The 24,489-nt window shown below is 43.2% G+C and overlaps 1 protein-coding gene across 3 annotated transcripts in view; it reads left to right on the forward strand.

Moving 5' to 3' along the window:
* LOC126278033 (ATP-binding cassette sub-family G member 4-like) overlaps positions 1-24,489 on the forward strand; it is a 448,565-nt gene that overhangs the window by 386,447 nt on the left and 37,629 nt on the right. The window contains exon 1 of one of the 3 annotated variants that reach the window (XM_049977775.1): positions 4,798-4,874. The exons of 1 other annotated variant lie outside the window; for it this stretch is intronic. Coding sequence is in view for 1 of the 2 variants with exons in the window: in XM_049977773.1 (XP_049833730.1) it covers positions 15,201-15,358 (158 nt within the window). In the remaining variant the exon portion in view is untranslated. Of the gene's footprint in view, positions 1-4,797; positions 4,875-14,392; positions 15,359-24,489 lie in introns of those variants that run through there. One more of the 3 variants, XM_049977773.1, reaches the window with a different exon arrangement.

The following is a 24,489-nucleotide window of genomic DNA, read 5'->3' on the forward strand; positions in this document are numbered from 1 at the left end:
ACATTCACAAGAAAACCTAAATCGAGCAAGGTAGAAGAATCTATATACCCATTCGCTAAGTGTACAAGTTAGGTGGGCCGACAACATATTCCTGTCATGTGATGCACATACCGTCACCAGTGTCGTATAGAATATATCAGACGTGTTTTCCTGTGGAGGAACCGGTTGACCTATGACCTTGCGATCAAATGTTTTCGGTTTCCATTGGAGAGGCACGTCCTTTCGCCTACTAATCGCACGGTTTTGCGGTGCGGTCGCAAAACACAGACACTAAACTTATTACAGCGAACAGAGACGTCAATGAACGAACGGACAGATCATAACTTTGCGAAAATAAAGAAAGTAAAATTTACAGTGGAGGGAAGACGTGAACCAAGGACTTCTCGCTCCACAGTTACTTACGCTAACCACGGGACCACGGCGTTCCTAGACTTCCATTCTCTTTGATGTTGCCTATGTTGCGCATGGACAACTCAGTTTGTATATTTTACTAATTTTTTCATAGTTCCACATAACTTCTTCCTGTTTTCTCGATTGATCTGTGTTCAGTTTTTCAAGGCCTATCCACTGTGCCAACTTAAAACTAAATCTGAGGGGGATGCGATGGGGAGGTTCCCTTGTCAGAAGGATCATGCCAGTGTATTCTGCATACGTGTACTCATACCTGTCACTCTAGCAACTCACTGACTCGTGAATGAGGCTTTAACCAGGCCAGAAATGTAGGACATACTTCAAGTGACATCAACCGATCCGACATAAGCACCCGCCACCATGACCACCCTGTTGTATACATATCTAGCAAACATGTTTTCAAACGCCATTAGCACGGAAACAGAACGTTTCCGGACATTGGCTCCTATTCGAAATAATATGTACCCACTCCTTTACACAAGACCTAGAAGTTTGTAGAGGGAATTTTCCGAAGACCCTGTTGAGTCGACCGTGGAAATGCTCTACCCCAGTCTGTGACCTCAGCTGAAGCAGTCAACATATCAGATGGAAATGTACTTTTGTGAATGCTATACATTGCACTGCAGGAGAGCAGTTTGTTAGTTAGTGCATTAAGTGACGCTTTAATAGTCAGTGACAGTTGTAAATATTGTACGCACTGCTATGGCTAAGGATTGAATCAAGTTAATTAAATCTTTTATTCATTCATGTAAGAATTAACTTATACTTGTAGTTCCGATGAACCATCTCCCAGGACAATGAAAGAACCCTTAGAACCCATAGACGATTGTAGTTTCGTCTGGTCGTAACAATAGTATCTTATAAAACAAAAGATAGCCCAAATCCGAGGACTGATCTGAAGAGAGTCAGTCACTGGGATTTTCCCAACCATCGCGCGCAACTCGCCCCCGTGTTAGCTCCCAGCGGACTCGGCGTCTGCAGTGCCGCAGAGAATGTTCCTTTGTCCCTGACCCGAGCGTCCCGCGCACTTAGCTAATGACTGCAGCTCCTGATGGCTCAGAGTCTGTGTCGCCTGCGGCCACGGAGGCGTCTCACTTGGCACGCTCCGAAACTGGGACGCCGTCCGCCATGTTGGCGTGCCTTTGGATCATGTGCAGTTTTCAGATGACCCTTTACAGTTATTTAGGTCATGACTCGTGCGCAAATCAGAGTAAGTGATGTAACAAGTGGTTGAACACCACTGCTTAGAGGAAGCACCTGCTGACGGGATACGAATTCCTAAATGCTTACCTCAGGGTTCATGCTGGGTCCATTGACGTCAACATGCAGTTTTTGCTACGTAATGTGGGCGTCCTTAACAGACTGTAAATATATAAAAACACACTGCACAAAGGAAGGATAGTACTTCGCTACAAGATAAATAATTGAACATTTTCAACAATTTTCTCTATCATGTAAAGTACATTCGCTGAAATGAAATTAATGTTTTCTTCCCGTTTACCATGTAATAGATTACAGAGCCACAGGCGTGTAAAGAAAGGAGCGATTGACTGAGTAGGGACTACATCAACATTTTTAAAATTTATTAAGATCAAATTTCACCGATGGTCACGTCGTCCACAAAGGCAATTCTCAATACAATTATCTGTTAGGACAGTGGTCTGTATTTTCTTCTTTTTTCTCCTCATTTAAAAAGAGCAATTATAAACTACTTCAAAATGAAACTACTTTCTTAAGAAAAACATTCAAGACAATATTCCAGCCATACCAATAACGTTAATAAAATTACACAGTTTAACATCTAAAATTCAACCCTTTTTAATACTATTCTCCTTTTTGACATTTCAGTTTCGTTCACCTTCTGTAAACTGCTAATGACATACCTCTTTCAACACTGACTTATGGGGCACAAATAAGCTTAAGAAACCAAAGAGAAAATTATTAACAATTCAAAGAATACCATGACTAACTAGTTATAGTGAATAGACAGGAAACTTGTTTCACATTTAGTAGGGAAGTAAGCGGCAATTAGTCGACGTTCATGACTGCAGAATTTACATTTGTACTTACACTGAAGCGCCAAAGAAACTGGTACAGGCATGCGTCTTCAGATACAGAGATATGTAACCAGTAAAAATACGGCTCTGCGGTCGGCAACGCCTATGTAAGACAAAAAGTGTCTGGCGCGGTTGTTAGATCGATTACTGCTGCTACAGTGGCAGGCTATCAAGATTTAAGTAAGTTTGACTCTGGTGTTATAGTCGGCGCACGCGCAATGGGACACAGCATCTCCGAGGCAGCAATGTTGTGCAGATTTTCCCGTATTACCATTTCACGAGTGTACCTTGAACATCAGGAATCCGGTAAAACATCAAATCTCCGACGTCGATGCGGCCGGCAAAAGATCGTGCAAGAACGGGACCAACGACGACTTAAGAGAATCGTTTAACATGACAGAAGTGCAACCCTTCCGCAAATTGCTGCAGATTTCATTTCTGGGCCTTCAACAAGTGCCAACGTGCAAACCATTCAACGAAACATCATCGACATGGGTTTTCGGAGCCGAGGGCCCACTCGTGTACCCTTGATGACTGGGCGACAGAAAGCTTTACGAATCGCTGAGCCCGTCAACGCCGGCATTGGACTATTGATGGCTGGTCGCACGAGTCTGTATCGAGCGGATGGACGTGTATGGAGACGACCTCATGAATCCATGGACTCTTCATGTTAGCATGGGCTGCTCAAGCTGGAGGACGCTCTGTAATGGTGTGGATCGTGTGCAGTTGGAGTGACATTGGACCCCTGATACGTATAGATACGACTCTGACAGGTGACACGTACGTAAGCACCCTGTCTGATCACCTGCATACATTCATGATCATTGTGCATTCCGTCGGACTTGGGCAATTCCAGCAGGGTAATGTGACACCTCACACGTCCAGAATTGCTACAGAGTGGCTCCAGGATCACTCTTCTGAGTTTAAATACTTCCGCTGGGCAAACTCCACAGACATGAACATTATTGAACATATCTGGGATGCCTTGAAACGTTCTGTTCAGAAGAGATCTCCACCCGCTCGTGCTCTTACGGATTTGTGAACAGCGCTGCAAGATTCATGGGGTCAGTTCCCTCCAGTGCTACGTCAGATATTAGTCGAGTCCATGCCAAGTCGTATGCGGCACTTCTGCGTGCTCACGGGGGCCTTACACGATATTAGGCAGGTGTAGCAGTTTCTTTGGCTCTTCAGCGTAATTATAAACGGAACATAGCTTCCCTTTTAGGAATGTCTGGTCGTGTCCCAGCTGCTGCCACATCACTTAATGTGTCCTTCGGTACCCTGCGTCCGTCTGCCTCAGTTCACAGTAATACAAGACAGTACCAACTATTACAACTGTTGCAAAGCTTCCTATCAGCGTTTTGCCAGTAGACGTATCCTTGTGATGCCTTTCTTTATTCAAGCAGCTCGTCATTTGATCTAACAAGGTCTGAGTGCAGTCGCCGCTCCAGACTTACCTGCCTCAGCAAAAATTTGAGGAGATACCAGGATTTGAACCCGTATCGTGGAATTCGAGCCACATTTCGTATTTAGGGAATCTCCATATCATCGAGAGGAAAAAAATTGACCTTTCCGGAATTCGATACTGCAACCTTTCAGTTCCTAGTCATACGCGCTACCACATTTTTCGTAAAAATTGAACATTTTAATAAAAGTTTCCACTCATGAATTACTCATTGATTCAATCTTAAGAATCTCGCTTGTTTAATTCCAAGTTACTCTCCCTAATCCAATAAGAATAAAACGAAATCGGAGTTAATCCTACATTGCACTGCCGCTTTCACACTCAGCAAAAGAAAAGTGGTCTAATCTCTCGGCTACAGGTGCGGTCATCACAATAATATCATCGTGTAAACTGTCACTGCACGAGTAAACTAGCTAACTACCTAGTGCTGCTATACAAGCATTACAGAAAGATAGATGAGGGACGCCAGTGCTAATGATGGAATGTCATTCACCAGAAACGAAACATCACAAAGAGCTTCTTAAATTGTTGCTTATTTCTTTGGCTAACACAAACAGATAAGCCATCGACGTGTTTCTCGTACTGTGCCATAAATTCCGTGAAAATTAAAAGGAGATCGAGTTTGCAAATAATAGTGATACAGCTAAAGAATAAATAACTTACGGGGTGATAGTCCAGGTCATTCAGTGGTTAGTACGTTTTGACGAACTGTATACTGACTGACTTCTATGTCAGTTAATTCAGAGACAATTTGGTTTCAATATCGTTCGCGTGGGTAAAGGAGTTGATTGAAAAAATCTCACAGAAGATAGCACACAGTCTGTGCCAAAGATAACACTCGACCAAAGATACAAGATTCACTAGAAAAAGATTTCGCGCGTACCACTCATCACCGCTGATCCACAACTTTCGTCGGCTATAAACGTACTCCATATTCTCAGGTAAGCTACCCAGATATGAGAATCCTAGTTCATTATTTGATCCTGCGTCGTGATAACATTACGTTTGTGAAAGACGCTATTCGTATGGAGTCTTGTACGCATTGAGATTTGACAGCTCAGAAGCGACCAAATGTAAGACAGATCTCGAAGAGCATTGCTGCGAATGTGTAAATAGTGTGTCGGAAGCGAAAATTTGATTTCCTTAAGAACTTGGGAGCGTGGACGTTGTAGAAAGAAACTGTCACTAATGTCGCCCAACACAGTCGTATCTTTTCTTTGTTCGTTTTGGGAATGAGTAAACTTAAAAGTGACAGGTGTGAAAAGATCTCGATTTAATTAATTGATTCATTCCATAATTTCATTGTTTACTAAGTTTCAGTGAAATGTCACAATTTATAGCCTGTGCACTAATTAGCTTCGGTATTAAAACATTAACTCCTGGTGTGGAAGACCATCACTTCTCGAACGGCATTTTACTCTGCAGAGGTGTGTACACATTCGGGTCCCAGTACGACAGACAGTTTTAATGTACCAGGAATTTTCAGGAGCACCATTGCTGCCAAAATTCTTCTTTCTTGGTCTCTACAAAAGGCAACCAGTTTGTTTCAGCCCGCAAGGCCATTTTCTAGCATCTTTCCCTACCAAAATAGGAAACTGGACAGTTTATTGTAATACTTATTGTCAAGTGACTAACCAAAGCTTATAACCGAAACAAATGGTTAGAGAGATCAACCTCAATTGAACTTTCAACTCGAAGAGCAAGTCGAATTAGAAAATCGCACTAGAATTAACCAGGTTAAATGAAATAATGTGAAATACGCTATCCTTACAATAGCTGCATTGTAGCAATAGAGTGTAATTTACACTTGGCAATGAAATTAAACAGCAGATGGTTAATCATGTGTATTTTACGTTCCCTCACTTTAATTTGGTCGTTATTAAAGGCGTTTATGAAACAAACAGTAAACCCAAAAACCCGTTTCTTTAAAGAATCGAACTGTCACGTATGTAACGTAAATATCGCGAACTGTGTGTCGTACAATGATATAATTCTGTCAGTACATTCAGAGGTATGCGTGGACACTGTCTGTGAAATTTGTCGCGAATGGAGTCAGTAGTAAAGAAGTAACAGATTAAAACGCCGTGCATATTACTGAAGTTTCACTGCATGAACAGCGAAAACATAGTAAACGATAAATATTTCTCCATTCTTCATTTTGCAGTGATGTCAGCAAGAAAAAGTTTTCTAAAGGTTTCAAATTATGTGTAAGTGATAAGTTCTCTCACTCTCAAATTCTGGATGAATACTATTTGGATAATTTGTGCGCCATGAGTTACTCCACCTCAAGACATATGCACACTGTTTCTATCGCTAATATTTATGGGTTTAAATCTTTAACGTAAGTATATAGCTCTTAACGAGTAGATTACGACAGCATTTAAAAAGTTCAGATTCGGTCATTAACTGTATAAAATAATGAAAATCAAATTTTTGTTTCGCCTGGAAGCCATTAGATAGGCAATATGCAACTGGATGTGTTCTCAGGGTTACCCGCTAAGTAATACAGATATACTTCGGAACCCTTTTTAAAATACATTTTTTTCCAAAATCATTACGTCTTGTGACACCGTATCCCCTGAACTATGAATAGTACAATAACATAATTCTGCAGGTATATTCAGTGGTATATGTGGATCTACGTGCAAACTGTGTTGCGAATAGAACTAGTAGTAAAGAAGAACTAAATTAAAACGTCGTGCATGATGTTGAAGTTTTACTACATTAACAGCGAAAATTTAGTAAGAGATAAAACTTTTCCTTTCCTTATTTTCTGGGGGGGGGGGGGGGGGGAGGGAGGAGAGGGGGTTTCAGCTACAAAAATTACGTATAAAGTTTGCTGGAAGTCCGTAAGTGCTGTCACTCTCGAATACTGAATGAATACAATCTCTGTAATTTGCGCGCCATGAGTTACACTGTCTCAGGACATACAGGATATCATAGGAGGAATGGTCAGTATTCAGGGATGTGACAGGAACCATCTTTCGAAGCAAAATGTCTAGTAAACATGGGCTCTAAAATGTATACCTTAGGAGACATGAACACTTGTCCAGTAAAAAAGACGTGTCTCAGAGTAGCAAACATGAACACGTGCTCGCAGCTCCGAAGGTACACATTTTAAAGCCCATGTTTACTACGATTCTTTGCTTCGGATGGTCGTTCCTGTCATATCTCTGAATACTTATCATTCCTCTTGGGACACCCTGTGTAAACTGTTTCTAACTATAATACTTGACTTACTGTGTTTAACATTTCACGTAAGATTATACCTCTTAATGAGTAGCATATGACAGCATTTTAAATTTTTATATTCGGTCAATAATTACATAAAATTCTGAAATTAAAAAATTACACCTAGAAGCTGTTAGATTAGCAGCTTGCAAGTGGGAGTGCGTGTCATTTAGCCGTTTAGTGGTATACCGATGTAACTTGGGTCATTTTGGGACATGAGCTCTCGGAATTTCATAACTCTCTCCGCCAAATACGACGGTTGTCTTAAAAAATTTCTCCACTGCAGTTCGTTGAGTATTTCTGTGACGCTTTAAAGCTAACAAAATAGCAATCAATCGAACAAGGGTTTTGTAGTCAACCTCTTTGTACGTAAATTGCCTGTCTTCAGATTTCTCCTAGTGAATTTGAGGCTGGTGTCTACCTTCCCCACTGTTAAATTTTAATCTTACGCTCCATGTTAAATCGCTCTTGAAACAAACTCTTAGGTACATGAAGGTTTTGGTTAATTCCAGTGATAGGTCACCCATCTTGTAGTCAAATGAAGTATGAGTTTCCTTCAATTTACGAACATTACATTACTTTTAATTATGTTCAGAATCTACCGTCAGTCTTTGAATCAGGCACAGATAATGTGAGAGTCTCACATGATCTCTCTTTTACGAGGCCGCAAAAGGCCAATGATATTTACGGCATTCGACATCCCACATGTTGTCTACCATGCAACCAGAATATTGACTGCTAATGCCAACAGAGAGTGGGACCGGAAGCATGCAATGGTGAGCACAGCGTGAGGCTGCGGATCGTAGTTGAAATGCTTAGTCGACGAATAACTCACAACAGTGCTAATAGTGTTGATAGAAAATGGAACTATGGCAACGATAAACAAAGAAAACGTTGCATTATATCTAAAACAACAGTTGCCAAAGTTAACATTTCATCAGAAAGAAACCCAAGGAATTTCGAGACGTGAGAAAGAAGACGTCAAGTATCAACTTGTCGATGAATAGTAAATTGCGAAATAGGCTCGAAAATTTGTAGATGAGATAAACAAACTTATCCCATCGTTCAGTAAGAAATTTGTTTTCAACTCCGGCCAATCAGGATTTGAAGTGGAAATGCACATAAAAGGAAACTTGGAAGTTAGAGGCACCAAGAAAGTTGTATCAAGATCAACTAACATCAATGTCTTACGGCGTTCTTATACAGTTATGCAGTTTGGTGATAAACTGGTTGGAAAATTATTTTTTGTGCTGCGAGAAGTTAGAGGCGCTCTTCCCGTCTACGATTCTTTCCCGTGTGTGCGATCTTGCAGCTGCAGTACGAATATTTACATCACAGCAAGCAAGAATGGGAAAATGGGCGTAAGAGAACTACAACTATGATATAAGCACTGATTTTGCCCAATGGCTGGTCAAAATAACTTGCCTTTGCTTGATTCCTGGTCTGCGTATAAAAATCACACACCCTTAGAGCAAGCTATCCCTCCTGAAAAGTGTGTGATATTGCAATTGATATCACCTGGAACCACTGGACAAATTCAGTTTCTCGACATTTGTTTTTTTCCGTGCCTATAAAACATGTTATCGCACTATCCGCAGCCACGACTTAAAGGACAGCCAGTTCCACGATAAGCTCCACGACAGACTGTTTGAATTTAGTTGCATTCCACAAGATTCCATCAGTTCTCATTACCCAGTTACGCTAATTTGATTCTGTATGCATTCTCTAAGTGTGGGTACCTAGCTGAACGTTCCGCATGGTTTGCACTTCCCAAGGAGTTCGCCTTCGATCGCGATGGTGCGAACCTTTGCGACCACATTGGCGTACCATTTTTCATTCGACGCTCATAGTGCAAGTTAATGGTTTGTTTTGAACATTTCTTGAATGTCGATGATGTCCATTTTGTGAAGTATAATACACACATCCCACAGAAGGTTGGTCTGTGCAACGCCGGAACACACATTTTCTGTCGCTCTCCTGCTGCACGTGGTGATTCATTATCAGCTAATATATTTCCTGTCATAATAATTGTTAACTCAACATTTTCAAATGATTGAACTTGCCATCTCGCACTCAATGGGTTCCGTGTTAGTGCATTTGGACAAAGTCCGCACTTGGTGTAGTGAATGTAAGATAATGTCATCATTCACATAAGCCTCCGAGAAGGGAGGGCCAGCAGAACAGGGCTGAGTGGCTCCGTAGAAAAGAAGAAATCCATGATGAATGACAAACAAGTACTGAAATTCTTTAAAATAGAGATGGGCCAGATTAATTAAAGTACCTCGGTCAGACTATAGAAGAAAATGGACTAGGAAAGCTGCGATGGGTGATCGGATCTCAAAAATGGAGAGCGCGTGTGAGCTGAGTAAAAAATGTTTGCATCAAAAAGTGCATATGCTGGATTACCAAACTAAGATACTATAATGCTGCGGACAAAATAAAATGCCTGTACGCCAGTAAATGCCTCTCAATGAAACACAAGCTAGAGAGGTTGGAGAGCCTGGAAAGGAGAATACCACTAAAAATCATGTGTGCAGTCCACACGGAGGCCGGCTGGAAACTTTGGAGCAAAAAGAAGTCTACCAGAATGTGAAGAGCACCTCGGTAACAGTCTGGAAGAGGAGGATATTTTTTTGGGTATTTGTTCAGAATGGACTATCCAAAAATAAGACCACCGCATCGTGTATAAAAAAGCTCGGTGCCGACATCGTAAATAGTCTTCATTATCTTTTGTCCAGAGTTGACGAATGTAGTGAGCATTGTGGTCTCTAAGTCAACATAAATAGAACAAAATTAGTAGTCATCAGCAAGAATGCCATATCAAATTGTTATCTAAACATCAATGGTAAACATATTGAAAATATAAACAGATACACTCAGTTTGTTTCAATACTCGACGGCACAATTTCAGGAATGGATTCTTTATATAAGAAATAGAAAAAAGTCTAGTAAACATGGCCTCTAAAATGCGTAACTTACGACCTATGAGCACCTCTTCAGCAACGATACTGTGAAACAAATCTCTTCTACTACAAGCTCTTTGCATTCCATATCTTGGGAGAAGGTAGTGTGGATCAAAACAAGAAAAGAAGTCCAGTAAAATGTATACAGTAAGAAGTATGGCCTTGTTCATTTTCACTACTGTCAATCACATCTCTTCCGTATTGAACATGTGGTCATAACTCTTAAGGTATGCATTTTAGAGTAAATGTGTACTAGATTTTATTTTCTTGTCATATGAGGAACCACTTCCTGAAGTTTTACCGTCGAGGTTTGAAACACCCTGTATAACTGGGAACTAACATTGACAACCAATGTCGTAACTCACGTGGAAAAGTCCGTATAAAGCCAGGGCCGCGTTATGTAAAATGACTAATGTGTTCGAGAGTTATCACCTCTCAACCGAAACAAAATTAACGATTCTGATCTCCTACATATTTCCCATCGTTTTCTATAGAGATCAGGCCTGGACTTTGCCCGAGACGGTGGGACAACGACTTGAGGCATTTGATACGTGGCTGTACAGGAGAATGTTAAAGAGTACCATGTGTGAATGGATAAAATTACAACAACGACATTTCCGCAAAATGTAGAAAGAAAAAGAATTCCTAAACCCTTTAAAATACATATAATACAATCTATCGGTCATGAAATGAAGGATGGAAACAGGTCTAAACTGCTACAGAACTTTCTGCAAGGAAAGATACCTGGTGAAAGAGGACTGGGGAGGGGGGGGGGGGGGGGGCGGGGGTAGAAGGAACTAGTCAAGAAGTTAATGTAATAAAAATTTTGAAAATTTGTACAACTGATTATTTCTATTCTTGAAACGTGCTTCACAGCTGCTGATTGACAGCCATGAATAAAATTTTAAACTTGAGGACGTGGACCTCACACACAAGCGAAAGTGATATAGCTGTGATGTTGTCCAACATTTGCAGTGGCTAGGCAGTAAAAGAAGAAGCAGTTGAGTGTCTGCTGATTTGAAATTTCCTGATGGATTAAAACTGTGTGTCCGACTGGGAGTCAAACCAGCAACCTTGCCTTTCACAATTCGATAAAAAGGTGTCATCTGTCAGAGAGTTTCAAAACAGTGCACACTTCTCTGCAGAGGCGAAAGATTCATTCTTTGAGAGGGTATTTTTGTAGGTTGTGGAGTTCTGTGAGAAGTACAGAGTTGCAGCTGTTGAGCCTTTTCACAATTTAATGATTATTTGCTGGCATTTAGAAACATTTCGGCAGTTGCCTTCTCAGATACTACTTTTCATTTCTTTACTTCTATCACCCGTTAAATGGAGGAAGTTTTAATCTTCTGACCATGCAACTGCAAGATCATTTATGTATATCAGAAATAACAGTGGATCCAGACTCGAACCCTGCCGTACACGGTATCCGATTGCTTCAGTAAGTTATACAGACACCAGTGGTAAAATTCCCCTACCAGAGCACCAACAAGATAATATGCCCCTGTTTTAAAAAACTCTGACTGAAAAGTGGGGGTACCAGCAGCCTCACTATACCTTTCTCCGCCAATTTAAAAATTTTCCTAAAAATTGTGGCATGCGAAAGTATTCGCGATGTTTTTAACATGCAGCTCAAACGGTTCAAATGGCTCTGAGCACTATGGGACTTAACATCTGAGGTCATCAGTCCCCTAAACGTAGAACTACTTAAACCCAACTAACCTAAGGTCATCACAAGCATCCATGCCCATGCAGGATTCGAACCTGCGACCGTAGCAGCAGCGCGGTTCCGGACTGAAGTGCCTAGAACCGCTCGACCACAGCAGCCGGCACTATACAGCTCACTATATTTCCACCAGCTCCCCTTATTGTAACTTGCTCAGACCCACTAGTCCATCGCTATAAGTCGCTCATGCGTATCCCGTCTACTTTCCCATTCTTACTCACTCATTCAGCTCAACACATAGACATTATGCGTTTGTGTTTCTCTGTCACCATCCTCTGTCTCACAGCCAGCGTGTCTTTCGTTCTGTCCTACTAATGATGTAGCTTCTCATTCTCCCTGTCTCCCTATTGATCTCCTTTACTCCTACTACCTCATTCATTCTTTTCTCACTGTCACTATCTCTCTCTTCGTCGTTCTCATGTCATAGAATCTCTTATTATCACTGGCTCCCATCCACTTCCACTTTCTCCATGCCTTTATTCCTCTTCCACTGGTTAGATCTCCTTGAATTTTGTTACCCTCAACTGTATTGGACTGCCACTGTGCCCCTCTCTTTCTCTCACGATGCCATTGTCCCTTCGCTTTTTGTGTACCGCAACCACTGTCTACTATCTTCCTGCATTTACAACTTCTCCGTCTCTTTCTCACTTCCTCGGTCTCCTACTCTCTCAGCTTAAAAAATCGCGAATATGTTCGCATGCTAAAATTTTTGGAATTTTTTTTAAAGGTGCCGAGAAAGATATGAGTAGAATAAAGCAGATGGTACTCTACTTTTCAGTGACAGTGTTTTAACAAATAAGAGCATATTCGCCTTTTGTGAAGCCGGTCGGTGTGGCCGAGGGGTTATAGGCGCTTCAGTCTGGAACCGCGCGACCGCTACGGTCACAGGTTCGAATCCTGCCTCGGTCATGGATGTGTGTGATGTCCTTAGATTAGTTCGGTTTAAGTAGTTCTAAGTTCTATGGGACTGATGACCTCAGATGTTACGTCCCATAGTGCTCAGAGCCATATGAGCCTTTTGTGAGATCCGAAAGCAGCATTTTTTGCTGGTTCCCTTCTTTTTCCCTGCTACAGCGGAGCATGTCACTCATATTAAATGGACTTTATTGGTCAGTAAAATTGCACTAAAATTTTGCATTTGCCAGTATTACAATATAGCGGTTCTCAGAACCCTTCCGATGATAACGGAGAAACTTTGCACCATCTTTCTCCGTGCTACGTCACTTATAAACTATGTTTCGCCTCAGACCGTAGTTTACGCGCGTGTTTTATTTGTACGAGTAGGGTAACTTTGAATCTTAGTGTCTCTGAAACGGACAGAGATATCAAGACAGTTTTCAAGATTGTTCGAGGTCAGGATCTTAGGAATGTATCTTACAAATATCAGCCATATGCTGTTCATAACTATCTTTAATTTTGCGGCCAGGTTTTGTGACAAAAAAAAAAAAAACATTTTTTTCTGTTTTCTCAAAAACCGCTCATGAACTATACAATGCCTCCATAAGCTTCTTACGCCGCACCATAAATCAGATATAATACAAAAGAACCGAACTATTTATTCCATTTGCCTTTGCTGGTGGTTCAAATGGCTCCAAGCACCATGGGACTTAACGTCTGAGGTCATCAGTTCCCTAGGCTTAGAACTACTTAAACCTAACTAACCTAAGGACATCACACATATCCATGCTCGAGGCAGGATTCGAACCTGCGACAGTAGCAGCAGCGAGGTTCCGAACTGAAACGCCTAGAACCGCTCGGCCACAGCGGCCGGCTTTGCTGGAGGAAGTGCATAATATTCAAACTTTGACCCTGTGCTATAGAATAATTACAGCAAGACCATCTATGTGCTGGGCATCAGCCGGCCGGAGTGGCCGTGCGGTTCTAGGCGCTGCAGTCTGGAGCCGAGCGACCGCTATGGTCGCAGGTTCGAATCCTGCCTCGGGCATGGATGTGTGTGATGTCCTTAGGTTAGTTAGGTTAGTTAGGTTTAATTAGTTCTAAGTTCTAGGCGACTGATGACCTCAGAAGTTAAGTAGCATAGTGGTCAGAGCCATTTGAACCAAGCCATTGCTGGGCATAAAAATAGTCGCTAGCCAATGGCTATCCGAAACACTTGACCCTACGTTCCTGTCACCAATACAGCACTAAGTATGATCGCCGGAAAAACCTATTTATATATGCTGCGTTTTGGAACTTATCGTTAATCATGGTGTCGCATGATGCCGATAACGCCGGACCCAAAATCGAACCCTGCGCTACACTACGTTTAATTGCTTCAGTAAGTCACGCAGTCAGAATACATCCTTGACAATGTTGTGTTTGTTACGCATCGGGTGAAATTAGCGTGCACATTTAGTATGACGCTATTACTTCCGCTCGCGAAGCGGAAGCTTGTTTCAACGGCAGCGGGCAATGGCGCACACGTGTGCTAACGCGCCGGTCTCTGTACTCCCGTCTGTCTAGCCGGCAATGGCCGTGGGAGTTGGGCCGGCAGGCGGCGCACCAATCATTAAGAGCATGACCCCGTTGTCGGGGCGGCGAGTGCGCCCAGCTGTAGCCGCAGTCTGTGGCCCGGCGCGGCGGTAACCGCTGCTCCACCTCTACCCGCAGACCTCGCGCTGGACGTGTTGCCGCGACGGGCACAACCAGTCTCTGTGGTGCTTCGTACTGTTCGGTCAACTCTTGACAGTCACACGTTTCGCCTTTATCACTGTGGTTCCGCTTTGAACGCCCGCAGTGGCGAACCCGCGGTTGTTGACGATTTATCGAGAATATTGCTAGTTTAGTTTACCGTGTCCAAATCGCGGGCGGATCAGTCAGGATTAGTAACCGTCTCTTCCACAACAGGGTACATAGATCCCGCAGTGCGAGTGTCGATACCTGTTCCAATAGCAGACTGCCTCCCAGGGAAATGCCTATTGAGATGTGTTTCCAAAATCCAGTAAAATCATGTTAGTAGTTTTTAACAAAAAACGGCAACAGGCCAGGCATTTCGTGTTGCTAAACATTGCGCAGTGTAATGGAAAGTTTGCTATTTCGAAATGTTTCGAAGAGTCTTGACTGGTGGTTGAAAACTAACCTGTGTAAGTGCATGAACTAGGGATAAACAGTGGACTGGTGAGCCAGTCAACTTCCCCATAACGCAGTAGTTATTTTGGGCTTCCGAACTTCATCGGTGTGGTTCTGTTTGATCCACCTTGTTAAACACATCTCAACAATCGGCGCAGTGAATTTGGCGGGGGAGAAACTGCCATTTGGTGAGTGGAGGTCTCTGGTGGGACTAGTATATTGAGGGTCAGGTAACGACTACGCAGCAACACTTTTTTGTGCCTGTCGAACTCGTCGCCAAAATGCGTGGTAGGTTCGTGAGCCTGGAGAGCGTTCTGACGGCGCCGGTGCACCGTACCCCATCCACGTGCTGCTCCTCCGTTAGCAGCGTTCTCAGCCAAGCAGAGCTCCTGGCCAGCGCAGTCTCCAGTCGCTGGCCCTCCGATGTCTACCGAATCAGGTTCGCTCATCATCTCATGGACGTCTCCCAGGTGTAGAATCTCTCCTTATGTCACTTTCTCTCTCTCTCTCTCTCTCTCTCTCTCTCTCTCTCTCTCTCTCTCTCTCTTTTTCTCTCTCTATCTCTTCATTGCACGGAAGATCACAGTATAATTTGTTCTGCTGGATCTACATGTACAACTTTGGTCAAATATGGACACAAAACCCACCCACCCACAAACATACACACTCACGTACTTTTTGATTTTTGTCTGTAACAATGGACAGCGTTGCAAATGGTTCAAATGGCTCTGAGCACTATGGGACTTAACTTCTGAGGTCATTAGTCCACTAGAACTTAGAACTACTTAAACCTAACCAACCTAAGAACATGACACACATCCACGACCGAGGCAGGATTGGAACCTGCGACCGTAGCGGTCGCGCGGTTCCAGACTGTAGCGCCTAGAACCGCTCGGCCACCCCGGTTAGAGAATTCCCTCCCTAGGCCCGACAAGACGCCTCCTGAGACGCGGCAAGGCAGGAGTAGGCAAAATGCAACAAGGAATAACAATATTAATGTGCTAATAGTAAACTGCAGGAGCGTCTATAGAAAGGTCCCAGAACTGCTCTCATTAATAAACGGTCACAACACCCATATAGTACTAGGAACAGAAAGTTGGCTGAAACCAGACGTAAACAGTAATGAAACCCTAAACTCTGATTGGAATGTATACCGCAGAGATAGGCTGGACAGTGAAGGGGGAGGCGTGTTTATAGCGATAAGAAGTGCAATAGTATCGAAGGAAATTGACGGAGATTCGAATTGTGAAATGATTTGGGTGAAGGTCACGGTTAAAGCAGGCTCAGACATGGTAATTGGATGTCTCTATAGGCCCCCGGGCTCAGCAGCTGTTGTGGCTCAGCACCTGAAGAATAATTTGGAAAATATTTCGAGTAGATTTCCCCACCATGTTATAGTTCTGGGTGGAGATTTTAATTTGCCGGATATAGACTGGGAGACTCAAACGTTCATAAGGGATGGCAGGGACAAAGAATCCAGTGAAATATTTTTAAGTGCTTTATCTGAAAACTACCTTGAGCAGTTAAACAGAAAACCGACTCGTGGCGATAATATATTAGACCTTCTGGTGACAAACAGACCCGAACTATTTGAATCAGTTAATCCAGAACAGGGAATCAGCGATCATAAAGCGGTTACTGCATCGATGATTTCAGCCGTAAATAGAAATATTAAAAAAGGTAGGAAGATTTTTCTGTTTAGCAAAAGTGACAAAAAGCAGATTACAGAGTACCTGACGGCTCAACACAAAAGTTTTGTCTCAAGTGCAGATAGTGTTGAGGATCAGTGGACAAAGTTCAAAACCATGGTACAATATGCGTTAGATGAGTATGTGCCAAGCAAGATCGTAAGAGATGGAAAAGAGCCACCGTGGTACAACAACCGAGTTAGAAAACTGCTGCGGAAGCAAAGGGAACTTCACAGCAAACATAAACATAGCCAAAGCCTTGCAGACAAACAAAAATTACGCGAAGCGAAATGTAGTGTGAGGAGGGCTATGCGAGAGGCTTTCAATGAATTCGAAAGTAAAGTTCTATGTACTGACTTGGCAGAAAATCCTAAGAAATTTTGGTCCTATGTCAAAGCGGTAGGTGGATCAAAACAAAATGTCCAGACACTCTGTGACCAAAATGGTACTGAAACAGAGGATGACAGACTAAAGGCCGAAATACTAAATGTCTTCTTCCAAAGCTGTTTCACAGAGGAAGACTGCACTGTGCTTCCTTCTCTAGATTGTCGCACAGTTGACAAAATGGTAGATATCGAAGTAGACGACAGAGGGATAGAGAAGCAATTAAAATCGCTCAAAAGAGGAAAGGCCGCTGGTCCTGATGGGATACCAGTTCGATTTTACACAGAGTACGCGAAGGAACTTGCCCCCCTTCTTGCAGCGGTGTACCGTAGGTCTCTAGAAGAGCGAAGCGTTCCAAAGGATTGGAAAAGGGCACAGGTCATCCCCGTTCTCAAGAAGGGACGTCGAACAGATGTGCAGAACTATAGACCTATATCTCTAACGTCGATCAGTTGTAGAATTTTGGAACACGTATTATGTTCGAGTATAATGTCTTTTCTGGAGACTAGAAATCTACTCTGTAGGAATCAGCATGGGTTTCGAAAAAGACGATCGTGTGAAACCCAGCTCGCGCTATTCGTCCACGAGACTCAGAGGGCCTTAGACACGGGTTCACAGGTAGATGCCGTGTTTCTTGACTTCCGCAAGGCGTTTGACACAGTTCCCCACAGTCATTTAATGAACAAAGTAAGAGCATACGGACTATTAGATCAATTGTGTGATTGGATTGAGGAGTTCCTAGATAACAGAACGCAGCATGTCTTTCTCAATGGAGAGAAGTCTTCCGAAGTAAGAGTGATTTCAGGTGTGCCGCAGGGGAGTGTCATAGGACCGTTGCTATTCACAATATACATAAATGACCTGGTGGATGACATCGGAAGTTCACTGAGGCTTTTTGCAGATGATGCTGTGGTGTATCGAGAGGTTGCAACAATGGAAAATTGTGCTGAAATGCAGGAGGATCTGCAGCGAATTGACGCATGGTGCACGGAATGGCAATTGAATCTCAATGTAGCGAAGTGTAAAGTGATGCGAATACATAGAAAGATAGGTCCCTTATCATTTAGCTACAAAATAGCAGGTCAGCAACTGGAAGCAGTTAATTCCATAAATTATCTGGGAGTACGCATTAGGAGTGATTTAAAATGGAATGATCATATAAAGTTGATCGTCGGTAAAGCAGATGCCAGACTGAGATTCATTGGAAGAATCCTAAGGAAATGCAATCCGACAACAAAGGAAGTAGGTTACAGTACGCTTGTTCGCCCAGTGCTTGAATACTGTTCAGCAGTGTGGGATCCGCACCAGGTAGGGTTGATAGAAGAGATAGAGAAGATCCAACGGAGAGCAGCGCGCTTCGTTACAGGATCATTTAGTAATTGCGAAAGCGTTACGGAGATGATAGATAAACTCCAGTGGAAGACTCTGCAGGAGAGACGCTCAGTAGCTCGGTACGGGCTTTTGTTAAAGTTTCGAGAACATACCTTCACCGAAGAGTCAAGCAGTATATTGCTCCCTCCTACGTATAACTCGCGAAGAGACCATGAGGATAAAATCAGAGAGATTAGAGCCCACACAGAAGCATACCGACAATCCTTCTTTCCACGTACAATACGAGACTGGAATAGAAGGGAGAACCGATAGAGGTACTCAGGGTACCCTCCGCCACACACCGTCAGGTGGCTTGTGGAGTACGGATGTAGATGTAGATCAGGGTTTGCGGGAGGTTTCCTTTAATTATCAGGCAAATGTTATAACTGGAAATCTCCTCCCAAATTTTCCCAGTTGGGATCTCCTCTATCGTAGTCTCAGCCAAACAGAATATTCGCCCGGAAAATAACCCATCCAAATCTTATGAGTAGGGATTGAAAGATGGCACATACGCAGATATTAATTTTTGTCTGGGATAATGGCAAACATTGTTCCAGGAGTAACTTGAAATCATTCCAGTCCCTCGGTTCTGGCCAAGACATTCTGCGAGGTTTCCCTTGGTCATCAAGCAAATGCGGAAATTGGAACTTCCCTCCCAAATATCCGCAGTTGAGAACCTTTTCTTTGTAAGAGATTGGTCCATTTCTGTTATTTAATATTTTATTATGTACTTATTCTACATTTAATTCTTCACTGACATCTTCATTACGCATCCTATCCATCGTCGTACATCCTCTAACACTCTTTAAAAATCCCATTTTTGCCGACTGTATTTTACCACAGGGTGTGTGGGGCATGACTAGGCTCAAAAATGGCTCTGAGCACTATGGGACTTAACATCTATGGTCATCAGTCCCCTAGAACTTAGAACTACTTAAACCTAACTAACCTAAGGACATCACACAACACCCAGCCATCACGAGGCAGAGAAAAGCCCTGACCCCGCCGGGAATCGAACCCGGGAACCCGGGCGTGGGAAGCGAGAACGCTAACGCACGACCACGAGATGCGGGCGGCATGACTAGGACTTCAACATTTGTAAACAGGACCGTTTTCGAGATTGAAAATATTAAGCATGCATACATAGAGCCCTACGTTGTATGGGCGGTATAATTCAAGGCGCGCATAGCCAAGTTAAGCGCTTAGTTTCATAAGCGAGAGGTCTCTGTATCGATTCCCGTTTCCCATACTGCTTTTGTTTTTCATTCTCAATTAAACTGTTCAAGATGGAGATGTTCTGCCAAATGCAGTATTAAAGTAATTCCTCCAACATGTACTCCGCTGTGTAGCCTTGCGGTGTTTATTTTTACAGACGTATGGACAACCTTATAAAACGATGGCGGTCACTCGGTAGCGAATGGCTGTTGAGCATTTGTGTACCCTAGTATTTGACTCCATTCTATATTGGTGTTAACCCCTCAACGTCTCTGTAGAGGAGTTCAAACATGTTCAGATGTGTGTGAAATCTAACCTAAATTATCCTAAGAACAAACACACACAACCATGCCCGAGGGAGGACTCGAACCTCCGCCGGGACCAGCCGCACGGTCCATGACTGCAGCACCTTGGACCGCTCGGCTAATCCCGCGCGGCTGTAGAGGAGTTGTTTTTGGTTGTTTCATTAACAATTTCAGAGTGATGGAAGGAATAGCCTCTCAACTCTGGCAAAGCTTTAGGTAGTGGCAAAACGTTGACACGATATTTCATAAAACCCCAAAGGAAATTATCGCGTGCCGTGAGGTGAGGCGAGCGTGGATGCCAGCGCAAAAGAGCATTGCGGACAGTCGAACGATCAAGGACTTTGACGTTAAACCACTCTCGTGCCAATGGGTAGGCACTCCATCTTGTTGCCAAAGGAAATTTTCGGACACAACTTGTAACTGAAAATGAGCCATTCCTGTAACATGTCCAGATAAGCAACTCCTGCTACAATAGCAACAGCACACTTGACATCGGTACAGAGTGCATAAAGCGTTTAATTTTGGGGACTCTTATTTAATATCGTACTGTTTGATGAGGCTGTTCTGACCCCCAGATATAATATTATAGGTATTTACATCCCCACTTAGATGAAAAGTTGCCTCATCATTGACCGAGCGAGGTCGCGCAGTGGTTAGCACACTGTACTCGCATTCACGAGGACGACGGTTCAAACCGGCGTCCGGCCGTCCTGATTTAGGTATTCCGTGATTTCCCTAAATCGCTTCAGATAAATACCGGCACGGTTCCTTTGAAAGAGCATGGTCGATTTCTTTCCCCATCCTTCCCTAATCCTATGGGACCGATGGCCTCGCTGTTTGGTCCTTTTCCCCCAAAGGAATCAACCGCACTACCTTGCCCCTTCACTGAACACCAGAAGATCAACAAAGTCCTCTTCCTGATGCAACAATTCACCTACAAAGTTATAAAGTACGTGACAGTCACCTGGGTTTAAAGCATGAACCAACTGTAACCGCTATGGATCTATGTGTAAACATTTTCTTAAAACCTTTCATACTGTCATCTTTGTCAACTGAAAAGCAACACTTGCACTCCGAATAGACATGCCGGCCGGAGTGGCCGTGCAGTTCTAGGCGCTACAGTCTGGAGCCGAGCGATCGCTACGGTCTCAGGTTCGAATCCTGCCTCGAGCATGGATGTGTGTGATGTCCTTAGGTTAGTTAGGTTTAATTAGTTCTAAGTTCTAGGCGACTGATGACCTCAGAAGTTAAGTCACATAGCGCTCAGAGCCATTTGAACCAAGCCAATAGACATCTTATTTTTGGTCATCCCGTGCTTTTCGCTTTACATGTTCATCCAGGCGTTTCGAATTGACTGTAATCATTGGCAGATGTTTTTGCCACATATAAGATAACAGTTAAACTTTAAACGAAACGCACGTTGTACTGGAATTACAAATTCACTTTTAGCAAACAGCAGAACACAAAACAGTTCATGCTCTGGAGTGACCATTTCGCGTCTATGGCACTGGGACCGAGAAAACGACAAATCAGCACTAGTGCACGCGCTTACATCTATATCTGCCTCTACATCTGTATTCTGAGAACAATTGTGAAGCGTATGACAGATGGTACGTCCCACTACACCAGTTACTGGAGCTTTCCCCGTTGCATTTACATATGGAGCGCGGGAAAAATGAAATGCTTCTGCTTGCTGTAATCAGTCTAATCTTGGCCCGCACGAACTCTACGGGAGTGAAATGTAGGGTATTGTAATATGTTCCTAGAGTCATCATTTAAAGTGGGTTCTTGAAACTTTGTTAGTAGACTTTCTCAGGATGGTTTCCGTTAAGAGTCTACCAGTTCTGTTATTTCGTCATCTAAGTGATACTCTCCCGTTTGCGTCTATCTTCAGGTGCCTCCCACTTAACGGTTTTCAGCATCTCTGTGACGCTCTCCCGTGGGCCAACCAAACTTTTGACCGTTCGTGCTGCCCTTTTCTGTATACGTTATGTATACTCCCTGCCAATCCTATTTGAAATGGGTTCCACACCTTTGAGCAGTGTTCTAGGATGGGTCCCACGAGCTATTTGTAAGCAATCTCCTTTGCAGGCTGATTGTTTTTTTCCTTTTTATTCGACCAATTAAAGGAAGTCTGCTACCTATTTTAACCACGACTGACACTATGTGATAGTTCCGTTTCATGTCCCTACTAAGCGTTACACCAAGGTATTTGTGTAAGTTTACAGATTCCACTCACTTATAGTATATTCATAGGATACTGTCTGTTTTAGTTTTGTGAAGTGCATAATTTTGAATATTGAACATTTAAAGCAAGTTGCGAATCTTTGCAGCATTTTCAAATCTTATCAAGGCGAGACTGAACATTTGCACGGTTTCGTTGCAGATAACTGCATCATCTGCGAGAAGTCTGAAGTTACTATTAATGTGTGTAACCGAGTCAAACGCTTTTCGGTAATGGAGGAATACTACATCGACCCGACTGTCTTGATACATGGCTTTCAGGATGTCATGTGGAGAAGGTGTGAGTTGGGTTTCACGTGATCTATGTTTTCGAAATTCTTGCTGGTTGGTAGGAGGGAGGGTATTCTGTTCGAAATACCACACTATTTAAATGGCTCCAAGCACTATGAGACTTAACATCGGAGGTCGTAAGTCCCCTAGACTTAGAACTACTTAAACCTAACTAAGCTAAGGATATCACATACATCCATGGCCGAGACAAGATTCGAACTTGAGAGTGTAGCAGCAGCGCGGTTCCGGACTGAAGCGCCTAGAACCGCTCGGCCTACCAAAATACGATATGTTCTAAGATACTACAACATATCGATGTCAAGAACAATGAACTATAGTTTTGTGGATCTGTTCTGTTTACATCTGCAGCCATATTCCGAAAACCAGCTTACAGTGTGTGACCCAAGATGCTTTTACCAATGTCACTTCCTCCTTTTCCTTTTTGACTGGCATATGGCTCATGGAAAGAACGATTGCCGTGGGGTTGATTCTCTCTCGTTATATCTTCATTGTCTTTTCGCGAGATATACGTAGGAGGAAGCAATGAACTGTCTCTTCTAGGAATGTATGCTCTTGGAAATTTAATAGATTATAACGTGATGCAGAATGCCTCTCTTGCAGCGCCTGCCACTAGAGTTCACTGAGCATCTCCGCGACGCTTTCCCGCGTACTAAATCAATCTGTAACGAAACGTGCTGCCGTTCTTTGGATCTTTTCTGATTCCTCTATCATTCCCATCTGGTACGGATCCCATACTGCAGAGCAATATTCAAGTATTGTTCGAACGAGTGTTTTGTCAGCTAGTTCCTAGGCAGGTGTACTACAATTCCTAAGGTTTGTTCTATTCAGTATCAGTCTGTGATCTGCCTTACTCGCGATGAAATTTATGTGGTCGTTCCAGTTCAAATAACTCTGTACACATACTCCTAGATATTTTATGGAAGTAACTGCTTCCACTGATTCTTCTAAAGTTTTGTAATCAAACAGTAACAATCTTTCTGTGTATGGATTCTCAATAAGTTACATTTGTTTTTGTTGAGCATCAATTTCCACTACCTGCACCAAAAGGCGATCCTCTGCAGGGGTTTCTGCATTTCGTTTGGATTTTCTAGCGCCTCGATTTCTCTGTGTACAATAGCATCATCCACGAAAAGGATCATGGAACTCCTCACTTTATCTACTGGGTTATTTATCTATAGGTATTTGGGTTGCTCTATAACAACGACCTTGAACCAACACTGAACAACTCTTACAGTTGATAATACACTGAGGGACAAAAGTAATGGGATATATCTCCTTTTCCCGGTGTAGTGCAGCAACTCGATGTGGCAGGGACTCGACAAATCGTTGCTAGTCCCCTGCGGAAATATTGAGCTGTGCTGCCTCTATGGTCGCCCGTAACAACGTAAGTGTTGCTGGTGCAGGATTTTGTGCGCGAAATGACTTCTCGGTTATGTACCATAAATGGTGGAGGGGCTTCATGTCGGGTGATCTAGGTGGCCAAATCATTCGTTCGAATTGTCCAGAATGCTCGACAAACCAACCGCGAACAATTGTGGCCCGGTAACATGGCGCATTGTTATCCATAAAAATTCCATCGTTATTTGGGGACATGAAGTTTATGAGTGGCTGCAAATGGCCTCCAAGGAGCCGAACATAACCGGAGGACCCAGTCCATTCCATGTAAACACAGCCATTATGGAGCCACCACCAGCTTGCACATTGCTTTGTTGACTACCTGAGTTCATGGCTTCGTGGGGTCTGCGCCACACTCGAAACCCACCATCAGTTCTTACCAAACTGAAATCGAGACTCATCTGACTAGGCCACGGTTTTCCAGTCATCTAGGCTCCAACCGATATTGGCACGAGCCCAGATGAGGCGCTGCAGGCGATGTCGAGGTGTTAGCAAAGGCACTCGCATCGGTCGTCTGCTGCCATAGCCCATTAACGCCATATTTCGTCGCACTGTCCTAACAGATACGTTCGCCGTACGTCCCTCATTGATTTCTGGGTTAATTGGCGCAGTGTTGAGCTGCTCTCGGTCGTTGAGGAAAGCTCGTCCGACACTTCGTTGTCCGTGGCAATGCCTGA

Source organism: Schistocerca gregaria, chromosome 6, assembly GCF_023897955.1.
Source record: "Schistocerca gregaria isolate iqSchGreg1 chromosome 6, iqSchGreg1.2, whole genome shotgun sequence".
Lineage (NCBI taxonomy): Eukaryota > Metazoa > Arthropoda > Insecta > Orthoptera > Acrididae > Schistocerca > Schistocerca gregaria.